Below are 17,500 nucleotides of genomic sequence, written 5' to 3' on the forward strand. Positions count from 1 at the left end.
GACATGCTCAAAAGGGTGAGTTGGGACAGTCCCACGTACTGCTGAACCGAACAAGCCATCCTCAACATCGCCCCCGCATGACAGAAAGACAGTTGACGGAAGCCAATGAAGCATCATGGCAGAGTCATACTAGAGTACCCCCCCGCCCTCCTCTCTGATGACAGGGAGCCAGTGAAGCATCATGTCTTGAAGAGTCATGCTGGAGTGAGTACTCCTGTGGCACAGAAAGTAAGAAAGTAACCCAATGCTCTCAGATCTCTCTCGCCTTTTCGATCACTCTCCTTCTCTCTCTCCTTCTCTCTCTCCTTCTCTCTCTCCTTCTCTCTCTCCTTCTCTCTCTCTCCTTCTCTCTCTCTCCTTCTCTCTCTCTCCTTCTCTCTCTCTCTCAGGGGCCCTGCAGGGATGGTTAGCCATGCACCTCTGACCCCCTCCACCCAGCTGAGACGGCCTCTACGTCTCCCTCAAGGCCATAAGCCTGTCAATCAAACTCCAGCCTCTCCACCAATCAGACAGCACAAAAGCATCTCTCCTCCAATCATAGGGGGGGCCTCAGAGCCCTCTCCACCAATGACAGCAGACCATGGGCCCCTTCTCAGTGAATCAACCAGGTCTTCTGCTCTTTCTTTAGGGGTAACAGTTGGCAGGTCCTCTCCTCTCTTCCAAGACTGACAGCACTTATTGTTCATGGAACAAAGCAGCCTGGGCTATATGTAACACTAGAGATGCTCCAGGTAGGAGATATTTTGAAACGCACGAATAGCACACACGCACACGCATGCGTACACACACGCGCGCGCACACACACATCTACAAAGAAGGATGGCGTGAAAAGAGAGGAAAGTATTGTGGTAGAATGAGCTAAACACTGCAGGGCAAATTGTGAACAAATTGCAGAAAGGAATATAAAGGCCTAAAGCAGGTTTAGTCCAAATGAACAAAGACACACGTCATGTTTCACTTGACCAAATGGCCCATCATTAGGGACTTGGTGTCAGAAAGGATGATGAATTATCAGTACAAAATATTGTGGAGCATAACTTCTACAACTATCCCCTCTACTAAACGATCTACATCCATATACCATATGCTACAGTGGTAAAAGTAGAGGATCATAACAGCATTGCATCATGGTCCAAATATTGTGCTTGCTTGCACTGCATGCTTTTGCTATGGTGGCAGTGCCCACCCCCAGTGTTAAACAGAAACAGCTGCTTGCATACCACAGAGACAGACCAGATTTCATCTTCATCAAAAAAAAAGAATGTCAACGGAATGCTGATTGGTTTAAAAGCCATGTGCATTGCGTGATGAAAACCACCAAGAGACTACAACACAAAGCCTTATTCACCCAGACGTTAAACATACTCATACCCACCTCTCGGCTATTTGCATGAAATATTATCTTTGTTGTACTCAAAAATAATCTGACACTGCCAATACATTTGGCAACCACAATTGCAAGAGCAGAACGGGGGTGGCACTATGAAGAAACCAAGAAAGAAAGCGCAAGCAGAGAGAGAGAGAGAGAGAGAGAGAGAGAGAGAGAGATGTATTTTTCTTACTATTGTTTTTCACTGCTGGCGAGCACATCCCACTATTAAGGTCTCCTATTAGCCCCCTCTGTGTGTCTGTCTGTGTCTGTGTGAGTGTGTTCCTCTATTAGGGAAGCCTATTAGCTTGGTCTGTGGTCATCATCACCCAGTGGGAGAGGAGACATGTCATACTGTATCTGCCCAGTATACCATTCAGACCTTGAACAGGCAACACTATTTATGTGTGCACCATCCGGTATTCCTCTGTCAAACTATAAAGCACTCATTGGGTTATATATCCTGTGTGTGTGTGTGTGTGTGTGTGTGTGTGTGTGTGTGTGTGTGTGTGTGTGTGTGTGTGTGTGTGTGTGTGTGTGTGTGTGTGTGTGTGTGTGTGTGTGTGTGTGTGCACTTACAAATGCAGCTGTTATTCCCAAAACTAGAACAGTATTAGGACGTCTTTGATTCTCGTCATGAGCTGGTACCTTTTCACAATGACTTAATTCCCACATTCCACAAACCGTGACGGAGCTGCAGGTACCAGTCCCTAATGCAGACGAGCTTATGCAGTCTGGGTCTGTGAGTCGACTCACGCTTCCAGGCTAAAGCGGCTATTCCAACCCTTCATTAGCTCTCAGACGCGCAAAAGGTAATTGCGGGTTTCCCCTCCGCCAGCAAAGGCGCACCCCGTAATTAACAATCATTAATTTACACCAGAATCAAAGAGAGGGGAAAAACTGCAGAGGAAAAAACACAAGGATCAACACTCGCAACAAAAACATTCCAAAACGCGCGCGTGTGTGTCTCACACACACACACACACACACACACACACACACACACACACACACACACACACACACACACACACACACACACACACACACACACACACACACACACACACACACACACACACACACACACCATGTGTATTGCAAGCAGATTGAGTACACGAAATCATCTGATCCAAGTAGTTCAAAACATGGGCTAAAAGAGCAACTGTTTATCTCTTTGTTTAGACAACTCGCAATAGTCATGCGTTTTTCTACCCTAAATTCAATATAAGACCAGATGTATTGAGTGCCCTGCCACGGGCAGCATCTTTCTCCTACCAGAAGACAAAGTAGTCCCTGTCCCTTGTGCATATGCTTCCCATTACGGCTGTAGTGCTAAGGAGCGGGCAAGTTGCGCTTTCTTGGCCTAGTTCATCTCTCTCAAAAAAGGCCAAAGCGCGCATCTGCGCCACGGCGACTTCATTGAATTGCTGAACATTCTTGTATTCTAATGGAGATAGATGGAGATAAAAAAAACAGAAGTCAATAACAACATCTTTCCAACCTTAAACGAACCCAAGAAAGACAAAAAATCCAAACACTACCACACAAGTGTAAACAAACACACTGAATTTCAGTGTGTCTGGACTTCCGATGCACGGAAATAGATGTTGTAAACCAGCAAAATTACCATTTTGAAACCAACACAATTTCACCAATCGGGTAAACCCGGTCGCCGTCAGCATCTGACTGCCTGTTACAATCGTCAAAGCAATTGTCTAGACCACAGTTGGAGGAGCAACAATGTTGCAAAGTTACTAAGGGCGCTCGTTTCGAACGTCTGGGAGGTATCACGCGGCGGCTAAAATCACACCGTGCCCCCTCCAATCACAATCGGACAGGCAATCGGATAGGCAACCCAAAAACACACTAGGACACAATACACACGGCCAACAATACATCTGAAGTATTATTAGGCTGAAACAAAACTTAAATACCAATGCGTAATACTAAAAGGTTATCAGAAGTGGTGCTTAAAGTGACACGCAAGTCATAAGTAGGCTACTGATAATGGTAGGCTACCACAAGACACGACTGCCCAGTGGCTGTGTATTTACCCTATTTTGTGTTTACGTTTTACAAGAACAAATGCTGTAGTGCTCCGTGTTCATCCATAATTTGGTTTACCACTTTTGGCCCAGCAAGCTGCGCAGAAACCAAAAAAGTTCACTTGCTGCATCAATACCGAAATGCAAACTTAGGCGAAAGAACACACTCGAAAAGAGCCAGAATAATGGCCAGATATGTTAGGTCTTTAGTTGTCAGGTCAACTTTCCATTGTTAAGCAGCTTACAAAGTAGCCTCCGCTGGATTGATTTCAACTGGAGGCTGACGTGAACTTAATAGGCTTCAATCCCTGGTGCGTATGGAGTTCTGCTAGACGCCATAGTCAATCAAAACAATACAAGACACAGATTTCTACTTCCAACTTACCCAAGAGTTTCTTGACCTCCTCCGTGCTGAGGAAGATATTCACATAGGGCCGGTTGGTATTGGTACTAGTCCCGGGTGGCCCACTCGGACTGGCCAGGCACAGGGCCCCCTCCAAAAGCAGAAGGAAAAAGAAACCCCCCAGTCTCCACAGCACCGAATGCGGCCAGCGGTGGCACACATACGGACTGGTACCACAAGAAGTGTCCTTCAGCTCCGCCATGGCGCGTATCCGAACCTGTTGCATTAATTCCTCTCGCCGCAGAAGTAATCACACTACTTCAGTGTCACCCAAAGCTCAGACTACGTCCTAGCGGCAACATAATACGACTTGGAAGATAACTGCGCTTTCTTGTCTTCTCTCTTCCTCTCCCGGTTTTTCTTCCTACTAGCCGACAAGCTAGCAGTGCTAACGTTGGCGAGCTAACTTTGGTTAACCAGACTCGCTCAGTATGTGCGGAGACCGCAAAATCTTGAAAAAAGTAGTCGCTGGGTAAAAAGTTCCTTTTCTGTCCTTTTTCTTCTTTTCAAATCTTCTTCGAGTAGCCGTGCAACGAAACAGGCCAAAAGAATTTAGTACAGAATGACCCGAAAAGTAGCTCTCATCCAACTCTCTCCTTTCATGGTCTTTTCCCTCCCCCCTGCTAGCTCAGTTTTCATTGTGGGAAGGAGGTGGGGTTGGTCGGGGGTGTGCGATGTGTGTGTGTGCGTGTGTGTGCCTCCATTCACACTAGCGCGCGCACGCATGGATGACTGGAATACGAGCGCGTTCCCATAAGATGAGGTGCCCCTGCTTTATGAAAAGTCACTTCTGCAGTCAAAATAAAATATTTTATGGATAACACAAACTTCAGAACCTTCATATTTCCTTTCTTACTTTTATGAGTGTTTGAAGTTGTACATTTCTGTACGCAACAAATGAGGTGTTTGTGTAGGCCTAACCATTTTAATATCATGGTTGTACTTCAGGTAAGAAATTGTGTTTAACCCAGAGAGAGTGGAAAGGGAACCCTGGAAAATGTTTATTTAAAACACACTAGCCTACATATACTTAAATAAAACACACAAACATCCCAAACCCCTCTTGTCTTTCTGAGTTACTGTATACATTACTTTCACTAATTACCAATGTAATTATCCAATGTCTTTAATTGTCCAATTCTTCCATATAGGGTAACAGAGATTACATAGAGGGTTGGGGGGGCATCAACAGGGGTCTTTTGAGTATGTTATTTATTTTATAGTTTGTGTGTGTGTGTGTGTGTGTGTGTGTGTGTGTGTGTGTGTGTGTGTGTGTGTGTGTGTGTGTGTGTGTGTGTGCGTGCGTGCGTGCGTGCGTGCGTGCGTGCGTGCGTGCGTGCGTGCGTGCGTGCGTGGAAAGAAGTCTACTCACCTCATTGAGCAGCGTCTAAAACGACCTCATGACCACCAGAGAGGATTTGTATTTCTCAGGTCTTAATCTTGTGCCACTTTGTGCATGGACCAGTCAAAACTGCTTAGTTGTGATTTACAGATTCCTTGTGCCTGAAATTGTGCCATCACTTGTGATGAGTGATCAGGTGACAAGGACCATATGCCAAGTACCAAATATGCCATGTAGCCTACTATACTTAATTTTTTGTGGCTGCCATGCATAACGTGCGGCTAGGGTAGGAGTGTGAAAAAAAGGCCAGAGGGCCGGCTGCAGCCCGCCGGATGGTTTAATCCAGGGGTGGGGAACCCTTTTAATTTGAGAGGCCACTTCAAATTCATCCCAGGGCCGTACTATGAACACAAACCAAGATTTCCCCCTGCACCTTAGGTCAATATTGAAGGCAGCCACCTTTAAAACAGTCCCCACCTTCGTTAGGTCCCCTGAATATAAATTAATTGTATTGCAAATGTATTTTCTACAAAAATGTCATATTTCATGTGAAGCTGCATAACATTACAATTATATTGGGGGCCTGATAAAACGGCCTCAAGGGCCGCAAACGGCCCTCAAGACAAAGTTTTCCCACCCCTTGTTTAATCCATCCCCAGACTTGTAAGAAAAAACCTGTCAAAATGTCACAAAAGGTCACAAATTACCAAGGTGCTGCAGGTGTCTGAGATTGCATGCGTTCAATACTTACATTGAAGTCAATGGCAGTGGGAGTTGTGGAAGCTCAGATGTCCTTAATGTTTTGCTGTCAGCTGCTTCTTGTTTTGGTAACCCTCATTTCCCTCTTGATTATAGCCCATATATCTGTGTATTACCATACAACATTTTGGTGTTTTAGAGGCATGGGCATTCTAACCCCATTGGGGTACTGTATTATGTGTAGGCTGTAAAGTAGGGTGCATCAAATGCTCCCTGTGAAAAAATATTTCCATGGCCCTATAGTAAAAATGTTCTACACCCAGTAAAAACACACTGTGTAAAATATTTTGAAATTTGGATGAAGTCTACCGGGGCCACCGGTCCCATGAAAATAGCAAATATTGGTGATGGTCAAAATCTTGGAATAGGACTGGACTGGCCATCTGGCATAGCGGGCATAGCATTTTTTTATTATTGAAAATAGGGGCCCACGAGGGTGCGGAGCCCACCGGTGAGTCAGTTCTCCGCCACTAATAATAATGAGGGGGCCCTTTAAATCCAAAAGTGCCCGGGCCCTGAATAGAAGTGGACATTTCGGTGCATCAAGCTACCCAATAAAAACATATTGCCTCAGCTGTGTGATAAACATGTTCTATGCACAGTAAAATCACTCTGTGTAAAATATGTTGAAATTTAGATGAATTCTACTGGGTTCACCAGGCCCATGAAAATACAAGACAATGGTGATAGTGATGGGCAACGTACATTCCAAAGCTGAAGTCCAGTGCCACATATTCCAAATGAAGAGCTCTTTTCCAAAACGCTATATCCACCATTTTTGACTAATGTTGTAATTGACTGTTAAGAAGTCCTATAATCTAGCCTATGTGTGAATTCTTGCCATTCAAATGTTTTCAGAACATACTTTTTAAACGTCTATAAAATGCATTTTGCAATGCAATTCAATGGAAAGCCCAATACAAAAATGTCAATTTCCCAAAATTCTATAAAATGGATATATCTCATTTGGAAAAGAGCTCTTCAAATATAGCCAATATAATGAACCAGCTCACCCACTGCTAGTATCATGCAAGAGATTGCGAAGCTGTATGACTTTTGTGTGTTTCACCTGTGGGCCTACAGGACTGTACAGGTAGCTGTTAATACCTGGTGGAGCATTTGTACTAAAGCTGTGAATGCTCCTTGGAATGACTTCTGTTCTTTCAAGAAATCCCTGCAGTAGTTCAATAGAGTACCGTCAATACAACTGTGATGTTGGAAAGAGTGGCTTCCCAAAACCTGCACTTAAGTGACTTCTAGGTATGTCATGGGTATCACCAGTCATTGCCAAGGGTCTCTCAGGTAAGTTATGGTACTCATCTGATGGAGTAAAGTGAAATACTACCACAGGCGATGGGATAAATAGGTAATGGCACTCATCGATACAGTTGTATTGACTGCCTTGTAGCCTAGTCATTCCAAGGAGCATTCACAGCTTTAGTACAGATGTTCCTCCATGAATTGTAGGTGAAACACACAAATATAACAGTCATACAGCTTTGCAATCTCTTGCTTGATACTAGCAGTGGTCCAAGGCAGCAAGGAATTGATATTGTGTTGCAAAACTGCAATTTTGCCTGAATATAGCAGTTTGACCACCAGTCTGTCCCGAGACTGAAGTCTGTGTAAGAGGATCGACTGAATACACACTCTCCTTAGATATTCCTTCTGTTTGTGCTCCCAATACAGGTGATTTCACTAATTACCTCATCAACCTGGCTTAAGTGGTAATTAGGATCAGCTGGTTCATTTTATTGGCTGGGGCAAATGTGTCACAGGGTTTGTCCACCTTAGTCGAGTACATCTATGGCGTTAATACACCAAACCCCCAAAAAATTGATACAAAAGGTTTTTCAACTGATTTCAATACATCCAGGTGTCCTTACTAACATACTGAAAATCTAGGAAAATCTAACTCCAGGAAAGGTGTCATTTTCAAGATCAAAGTTTTTCCAAATAAAGGTTATTACATGATAATTACATTATTAGCTAACTTCAAAAGATCTATTTATTTTATATGGGAAACCCAGAAATGTTGTATTTGTGCAAATTAAATGAAATGTTTTTGTCAGTAATATATACTATAGTAATATACATTGCCAGATGCTAACTTCCTTATATTGTTCAACTTCACTATGTCATGCTATTTGCATGAATTAACATGTTTTCAGGATCTGTTTGTTTGGAGTGCTGTTAGGGTGTATAAAGACACTACTGCTATGGTAATATCCAGGTGCTGTTTGTCAGGGCACATCATCAGTGATGAATCATGGTGTCACTGGGTGTTTTGGGTCTTTCAGCAGCTGAACTGAACAGACAGGAGCCACTACTTGTGTAAGTAGAGGGCAAGATGAAATGGTTGGTACTGGAGGAAGGCAATGTCCTGGAAGGAACATAGGGCTTTAGCATAGCTTTCAGATATGCCAGAGTTGGGCCTGTTGTAGCTTTGTAGGCAAGGGTCAGGGTATTGTATTCAATTTGGGCATGGAAAAGAGGACTGACATGCAGTGACATTTGCAAAGGTATTATTCCACAAGCTGGAAGACCAGTCAAGAGAGAGTTGCAGTAGTTGAGGTCAGATGGACAGTAGGCCTATCAGAAGTGGAGTCATTTAGGTCAGGCACAGTCTGATTGTATGTATATTTAAGTTACTGAGAAGCGACACTGGGAAACTGAGGCTATGTGGCCAGAGGATGATAGATGGTCATCAATAATGACACCTAGGTTTCTTGTGGCCTTCTTTGAAGCAACAGCAGAGTCCATATTGAGTTTGATATCATCGCAGCCTGAATCTTCGCCTGGGATCACCAGCAGTGCTGTTTTAGCGAGGCTCAACTGCATTCCATCATACTTGTGGATAGTTCAGAAAGGCAAGCGGTAAGGTGTGCGTAGACCATGTTTAGTTTAGTTTAGTTTATTAGGATCCCCATTAGCTGGGCGCAAACCCAGCTATTCTTCCTGGGGTCCAACAATAAAATCACACACAGTTAAAAGTTCTACACAAATCTGTACATTCATTTAAGCACCATACATTGAAAAGAAAGAAAGAAAAAAACAAACACAAAAAAAACATTTAATATAAACATAAATTACTTTAATAATGGTTTAAGACCTTGTGACAAACATCTCTACCTCTGCACTAACCTAGTTTATATATGATAGGCTCAGATGTTTTTTCACCTTTTTTTTATAAACCACTTTGCTATTCAATATAGTTAATTTGGTTGGCAAATTGTTCCATGCTTTAATTGATCTATATTCAACAGTGCGTAGAAATGCATTCGTATTGCTCTTTGGGATGCTCAGTCTCCCTGCTGCTGCATGCCTTGTGTTATATTTATGAATATCACAGCTTTTACAGAGGAGATTATAGCGATTTAATGGCATTTTGTTGTGTAAAACTGCCCAAGTTGATGTTAGTAAAGAGACGTGAAGCCTTTCCTCCACTCTCAACCACTGTAAAACTGAATGCATGTAGGTGATATTTGTTGTGTAGGAACATTTAAGAACAAGACGTGCTGCCTTGTTTTGGACTCGCTGAAGTTTAGCAAGGTGATCTTTGTTGGCATTTGACCACACAATAGTACAGTACTCCATCTGTGCTAAAACCAAAGAGCATACAATCCTTTTCCTTAGTTCTTGAGTGAGAAACTGGCCACCATGCCTGAGTAGTGCCAAGCCACTACTCATTTTCTTAACCATGTGGTCAATCTGTTTAGACCAGGACAGTCTGCTATCTATGATGACTCCAAGTAGCTTTACTTCCTTTACCTGTTCAATTTGTTCTTTGTTAATACACAGAGTCACAGAGTCATATGTCACAAATTACAGATATGACTGTGCTTCATCAGTGTAACAGTAGTATGAGAATCTGTGAGAACAGATGACATGACCCAGTGACGTGGTGTACATGGCAAATAGGAGCCCCAGTATCAGCCCTTAGGACACCCCTGTGGAGAGGCTATAAGTTGAAGACAGCTGACCTTGCCATGATACATGCTAACAATGATATTACCAGACTCATAGAATATCTGGAAGAACTTGAGAAACATAAAACTCAATTATTTGAATCTAGAGAAGTGTTAAATAACCATGTTTTGAAAAAAATTGCTAGCTGGCGTGTCTGCACAAAGATCTTTAGATTAACTACAAAACAAAACGAGATGTCCATACTCTCTTCTGAAGATATCTTTTGGCTTACTAGGAACAAAATAAAAGAGTAATTTTGAGCTGGCTTTTTTAGATTTTGAGTTTTTGCATTTTGAAATGTAATGCGTATTTAATTAGACATAGTCTAATTACCATATTAAAACATAACATTTCAGAAAACTTGCAATACATTTTTTTCTCACAAATATGTGAGCAATCACCGGGTTAAGTTTCATATGATATCGGCAGCCACATTTTTTGGCCTATTCACCTGGAGTGTCTCTCTGCCCTTATAATAAGCCTATAGCAGCCATGTTGAAAATAACTAATTTCCCAAAGTCAGATTTTACTAGATTTTTAGTATGTCATTTAGGAGGTCCAATAGTAATGGAATCCATGAAAAAAACTTTTGTATCAATTTTTTTGGGGTTAAACCCTTAATGTACTCGCCTACCTCTGTTTTAAGACAATGGGAAACCTGGATTCAAAAGCTACAATCCAGTGCCACAGATTTCAAATTACCTGGTTTTACCTGTCCAATTGCCCTAATTGGAAAGGTAAAACTAGGTATGTCATTTGGAATATGTGGCACTGGACTTCCGCTTTGGAATCCAGGTTGCCCATCACTATCACCATTATTTTGTATTTTCATGGGCCTGGTGGACCCAGTAGAATGAATCTAAATTTCACCATATTTTACACAGAGTGATTTTACTGTGAATAGAACATTTTTATCACACAGCTGAGGCAATATGTTTTTATTGGGTAGCTTTATGCACCGAAATAGTCCCTCCAGGATTTTGCACTGGGATTTTGTGATTTTTGCGGTCAAAATGTCTGATTTTGTGGCGGCATTTTCTCATTTTTTGCAAAGATTTTGCGGCATTTTCTCATTTTTTGCAAAGATTTTGCATCCCTTTCTGGGTTTTTTTTGGTAGCCTAACTGAAAACCACAATCAGTCTAAGCAGGCTTAAGACAAAAGAGAGAGAGAGATTCAGAAACACAGGCCTAATAGAATAATAAAATATTGTCAAAAACTGTCAGAGCGTCTTATTAGCCAGTGCGTCCAATGTGTAAAAAAAATCATGGCCGCGACACTCATAAATCTCTGTCGATATTTTAGAACGACTTCGGGGGAAAACGGGACAGCGCGTTATGAAAAAATACTTGTGGGTATAGCCTACCACTAGGCCCGCGTCGCGGGGTTCAGTAGCCAGGCTGTATGCAAGCGTTACAATGTCACCTGTTGGAAGACGCGTCTCTCTCTCTCTCTCTCTCTCTCTCTCTCTCTCTCTCTCTCTCTCGTGCTCGTATTGCAAGCTGTTGCATATTATTTGCTTGATGCTAAGTTGTGATGGCATACACGCTCTCGTTGACATGGTTGTGTGCATGGTTGCATGGATTCGCAAGACTTTATTGCAATAACACAGTGAAAGCGTGGAAGGGCCGTTCACTTCCTATCTCGGTGTCCTTGACTGAAACAAGTTGCAAAACTCCACACTTCCGAAACCTTTGCGATCGGCACTACAGTGATTGTTATCAGAAGGCTTGTGCCTACGCATAGACATAGACCATTAAATTACAAACATTAGCGAACATTGAAAAAAGATCAGACAACGACCGTCGGGTAGCATGCTCATGAAAGCGACAGGGGAGAGTGGAGAAGTTCCGCAAAAATGTAGCCTAACGTAAGATGTTTGCTACAGTAGGCCTACCGCCACTAGGCCTATTTCATGACTGCATACACTTCTTCGTCATGGATAAATGGGCAACAATACTTTTTCCACCCAGGATTGCACTGAAAAGTAGGCTACTGCTGTTTAAAAAAAGGTCATGAGTGTGCAGCACCGACGCCTGCGTGTAGCCTAATGTGAGGGAGGGGAGGAGAGACGCGGAACAGCTGAGATGAGGCTCGCGACTTCCGAAATAGCAGGCAATTCTTTTTCAATGTTTCAGTGACATATTAACAAAAAATGCTTCGTAAGCCTATTGGTTTTCGTCTCCGGTGGTATTGTAGTCACATTATTATTTTTTTGACGAAAATATAAATCAATAAACTCCACAGAATGTTGAAATTCTGCGGGAAAAATGCGGCTTTACAGGAATTATGCGGCATCGTGAAATTATGCGGAATATCATTGAATTTGCATGAATCCACGCGATCGCTGAATCGCGAAAAACTGGAGGGACTGCGAAATGTCCATTTCTATTCCAAGATTTCGACTATCACCTTTATTTTCTATTTTCATTGGGCTGGTGGCACCGGTAGACATCATCCAAATTTCAAAATAATCCACACAGCGTGTTTTTACAGGGTGTAGAACATTTTCACTATAGGGCCAAGGCAATATTTTTTCATAGGGGGCATTTGATGCACCCTACTGTAAAGGCAACATGTTTTGTCTGTCTTGCTATGTGTTTTACTATTATATAGTAATGGTATTATGCACTGTAAAAACTGCAACTTGATATTGTTCAACTTACTGGAATTTTTGAGCCCCCCAACCATGAATTTGGCAGTGCCAACTTCTACTTTCTCAAGTTGAGTTATTTCAATTCACTTTTGTATGTTTTTTATGAAAGGTTGATCTTATATGAGATGTTATGGTATACAAATTGTAGTGGATGCCTAGAATGGGTACAGTCAAGTAATGAAATTGTATACAAAGTGTAGTGGATGCGTAGAAATGTCGTTCTGTTTCCAAACGAAAGTTCGGGAGAAGCGTAATGAAATTTGACAGGTCTAAATTAACACCTGCTCTGTATTCCCTGCTCGTCTGTCATTCGTCCATTTCTTGCGTGCTAGTACAGGCACGCCTACCTACTGTACCCACCTGAATCTCATTCCCTTCAATTATCAACGATGTATTTATTCCCCACTCACCTGGTCCTAGCCAGAAACTCGCTTTCTCGCTCGCACCCTCTATCTGCCCCTGTCGCCCCCTATCTTCATCTTCTTGATCGTTTTATCCAGGATTCCGCCCTCGCGCCTCCTTGGTTCCGTTCGCTCTCCCAATAACCGGCCAGGGGGTGTCCGCTCAGAGTTTGCACATATTCGCGGGCACGGGTATTGTCCGAGCTTTCAGTTGGAGCCCCATACTCCCGAGCCCATGCATCGGCTTTTATTCATAACCAGGATTCGGGCTCGGCAGTAATTTCAGCACCATGGCCAGCGACCTTGGCCAACACGCTATTTTCGCTATTCGCTTTTAACTCATGTTCCTCGAGTGCAGTGGTCCAGCGACCCCGTAAAGCACATTCATGATTGCTTCGCCGCGCGGACGATCACGAGAAGCCCGTTCTCCAGCGAGAACGAAGATGTATGCATACATAGGCTACTGAATTCTAATTTCAGATAGCGCACTTATGAATGGATAAGGTCAAGTAATCTACATTAAGAAATAAAAGTTGGCTTCAACTCAAATTTTCAAGGCAACTTTCTGCACAGAGTTTTAAGTTATAAGTTTCAACTTTCAACTTGAGGTTTTGGAGTACTGATACTACAAAGTTGAATGAACTAACTTTATGAGGTTTTGCCAACTAAGTGTTAACCACTCCTGTCCTCAGGCAACGCCCCCGTACTACACCGTGGCCAATGCATTTCCCCCCCGAGAGATTGTTCTTCTGTGTCGACTTTCTTAACCAAAGCCTTGCCTGAGGACACGAGTGGATGGAAAATTAACTCCCTTGTGCATAGTCAGTGGGTGCGAGACCGTGATGGATACAATTTCCGTACTCCGCAAAATCCGGAAACTCCGCGAAAATGTGCCGAAAGAGGATATCCGGTTGTCATTAGCCCCATACGACATTGTCGAGAACTTGTCACAATGTGGGTGTAATACAGCGTATTTAAAGTCGGCCACAAATATGAACGAGACGATGAGCTCGCACCAGTTTGCTCTACTAACACACCACGTGTGAGGAGTGGGGGGACAGGCAGTGAGGAGGAGCTGAAGTGGGGACCTGCGCAAACTTGTGTAGAGGTGTGAGACAAGACTCATATACACACGTGAGTGAGTTGTTGACCAACCAGTTCATGGGCGCGTGACCTCGGAGGCGGTCTGCAGACGAGCATTGAAGGGGATAAGCAACTGCAGAGGTTGCAAGATCTGACTGCAGTCGCATTCATCCCGCGATAGTTTGACACCATGTGACATGTCATCTCGTCAACGCAACATCACCGAAATTTTGAAGTTTGACAGGAAATCTAACCGTCATGCAACTTTTTGAGCCAGAATGCATTGCTGTCTAAATGCACATACAGCCGTTGCGGTATCTCAATCGCACTTAGTGTTCAGTTTGTGGCCAAATTAACTGCAGCTGTTGGTCAGCAGTAATTGCTGGGGGTAATTAAGGACAGCTGACAAACATTCACGCTGTCCTATGACCTGTTCCACACTCCGACCCTTGCGGAAGTGGCATTGCATGCTTCCCTGATGCTTCCAATACTGACCGTAGAAGAAGAATAACATTTCCGTACTCCCCTCGCCATCATTTCGTACTACGCCATCATTTCGTACTACGCTGTACGAAATAGTGTCGCCCCCACTGACCATACGCAAGGGAGTACGGAGATTGTATCCATCGCACCCACTGACCAATGACCATGCGCAAAGGAGTTCATTTTCCATCCACTCGTGTCCTCGGGCAACGCCCCCGTACTACACTGTGGCCAATTCATTTCCCCCCGAGAGATTAGGTGCAATCGAGTTCACGTCAACGCATACATGCGCATGTAGACAGCAATGCACCCTGGATGAAAATGCTGCATGACGGTTAGATTTCCTGTCAAACTTCGAAATTTCGTCGACGTTGCGTTGACGAGGTGACATGTCACATGGTGTCAAACTGTCGCGGGATGAATGCGGCTGCAGTCAGATCTTGCAACCTCTGCAGCTGCTTATCCCCTTCAACGCTCGTCTGCGGACTGCCTCCGAGGTCACGCGCCCATGAACTGGTTGGTCAACAACTCACTCACGTGTGTATATGGGTCTTGTCTCACACCTCTACACAAGTTTGCGCAGGTCCCCACTTCAGCTCCTCCTCACTACCTGTCCCCCCACTCCTCACACGTGGTGTGTTAGTAGAGCAAATCGGTGTGAGCTCATCGTCTCGTTCATATTTGTGTCCGACTGTAAATGCGCTGTATTTAATAACACCCACATGTCACCCAATGTCATTATGAAGCTGTGTTAAAACAGGCCAGGCAAAGGTAAAATGTGGTAAAACAGGTAATGAGCATACTGTATGGTTTGATCTGCTATATTCTCTGCATCCATTAAATAATTCAGGACATCTTCATGAAACAGTTCACAAATTCTCCAAGACCAAGACCAGCTTCCATTCAATCATTCAATCAATCAGCCAATCCCATTTCAACCAATCACTGCCTGCTCACCTGAGTACTAAGGGCTGTCATGCCATGATTTAATTACTGCCTGCAGCTGCCACATGTGTGATCACTCTTGTCACATGGTTCATTTGCACCAGTATTTAAACCAGGACTCTCGTACTGGCTGTTAGCAATGCTGGCTGTTAGCAATGCTTGTATGGTTTGGCTGCCCCCATAGTGGTAGACAATTGCATTGCTGTCCCATTCACTTGGGGACCCATGATAATGTAAATATGAAATGGATAACCTCAAGCACTTAGTTGATACAACCTTATAAGATTAGTTGAATAAATCCTCTTGAATTGGTTAGTTGATGTAACCTTGTAAGCTTTGTTGAATAATCAAATTGTTAGTTGGCAAAAGTTAATCAACTCAACTTAGTAATAGCAGTGCTCCGAAACCTAAAGTTGTAAGTTGAGACTTATAACTTAAAAACTCAGTGCAGACAGTTGCCTTGAAAATGTGAAACCAGCTTTTATTTTTTACAGTGTGTGTGTGTATTCCCCTTTGGGATCAATAAAGTAGCTTCACTCTACTCTAGTGCTCTAGCATCTTGGGTGAGCTCATCAATTACAGCATTCATTACAGTATTAATTTCACTGATTCTTGAAAGTATGGCAAAACACATGTTTTACGACAAAAAGTTTACTATTTTCTCTTAAATTTGTTAGTTGGTTTTGGACACTGCTACTGGCACATGTCAACACCGTAACTTTTGTTTAAAATAGAAAGTATAACTTTAGATCACAATGAGGACTCATACGCCTTACAATGTTTCATTACCCAGCACAATTCAGTCACATGTGGAACAAGCTGCCACCACCGTCAAGTTGGTGTCACCACCATCAGTTTTAAAGCCACCACCATCAGAGGGATTTTTACATGTCAGTCACATTTTAACTGAATATGCTCACAATATGTATCTCCTCTCCAAAACTCCAAACTCCAACTCCCATTTATATATTTATACTGTTAATTGTGTCTGATGGTGTTGACAAAAACAAAGTAATAGTCGGTGGAAAAAAAACTAATAATGACCAACAACAATATAAAACAACATTTAATTTAAAAAAGCAGATTGCATCTGAAGGGTTCACAGAAAATGAATGAATTACTGGTCTCCGTAAAATTTTAACATTTTTATTATTAAAATATTCACCTACAAAACAGCCTATAAACACTATGTACACGGTAGTTAGCAGAGAGGATTTGTTTACAGAGAACGGTTGATGGACATCAATTTCCAGTCTTCATTATTAGCATTGTTTCATGTGACCTCGCTCATTGAAAAAGGCGAGAAGAAGAGCCAATCTACATAGTCCGATGCTAAGTATGAGATGCACCATTGTTTCATTAGCATGTTGTTTGTAAAAGGGTCAGGCATTCATGCCGATATATCCCTGAGGGGCTACCCAGCCACAAAACCAACCAATGGATGAGCTGCTACAAGACCGGCCATTGGGAGGCCTGCTACAAGATTAACCAATGGGTGACCAGCTACAAGACCAACCAATGGATGACCAGCTACAAGACCAACCAATGGCAGCCTTGACAGCAACTTCATACAACAGTACCTTAGCAAATGTGTCAGCTCTGCCATCTGAGGTATGCTTCCCTTCTGATCCAGTCAAGCTGTGAAGTGTTCAGACGCACGCACGCTGCCAAAGTTTTATTTATACACTGCATGTGTGGATTCCTTTCCGTGTGTGTGTGTGTGTGTGTGTGTGTGTGTGTGTGTGTGTGTGTGTGTGTGTGTGTGTGTGTGTGTGTGTGTGTGTGTGTGTCTGTGTGTAGGTTTTATCGCCATCATTGAATGCCATTGTCCCCAAATTGTTCAGGCATCCTAATGGCTCATGGCAACTCTTCAAAAGCATGTCAGAGCGCAGAGAGGAGACTACTTTGAAGCATGTTTATAGCGTAGAGTGGAGAAGGATCCACGGAGAGAGAAGGGTCCAGGGATTTGGCCTAGGAAAGGAGCGGTCCAAGGAGATGGGAGAAAGGTCCATGGGCATGGCCAAGGGGGTAGGAAGAAGGGTC

General features: G+C 43.1%; 2 protein-coding genes across 5 annotated transcripts in view; both read right to left on the reverse strand.

The window, feature by feature from the left end:
• ryk (receptor like tyrosine kinase) overlaps nt 1-4,525 on the reverse strand; it is a 101,135-nt gene extending 96,610 nt beyond the window's left edge. For 2 of the 3 annotated variants that reach the window (XM_063201997.1, XM_063201995.1), the window contains exon 1: nt 3,803-4,483. In XM_063201997.1, the coding sequence (XP_063058067.1) occupies nt 3,803-4,046 (244 nt within the window). In that variant the 5' untranslated portion in view covers nt 4,047-4,483. Of the gene's footprint in view, nt 1-3,802 lie in introns of all 3 variants that reach the window. The other variant, XM_063201996.1, reaches the window with a different exon arrangement.
• An 11,486-nt stretch (nt 4,526-16,011) lies between these two features.
• Nucleotides 16,012-17,500, reverse strand: part of sned1 (sushi, nidogen and EGF-like domains 1) — a 97,203-nt gene continuing 95,714 nt past the window's right edge. For both annotated transcript variants that reach the window (XM_063201994.1, XM_063201993.1), the window contains one exon: nt 16,012-17,500. This exon is cut by the window's right edge and continues 563 nt beyond it. The gene's annotated coding sequence lies outside the window, so the exon portion shown is untranslated.

Source organism: Engraulis encrasicolus, chromosome 6, assembly GCF_034702125.1.
Source record: "Engraulis encrasicolus isolate BLACKSEA-1 chromosome 6, IST_EnEncr_1.0, whole genome shotgun sequence".
NCBI classification, from domain to species: Eukaryota; Metazoa; Chordata; class Actinopteri; order Clupeiformes; family Engraulidae; genus Engraulis; species Engraulis encrasicolus.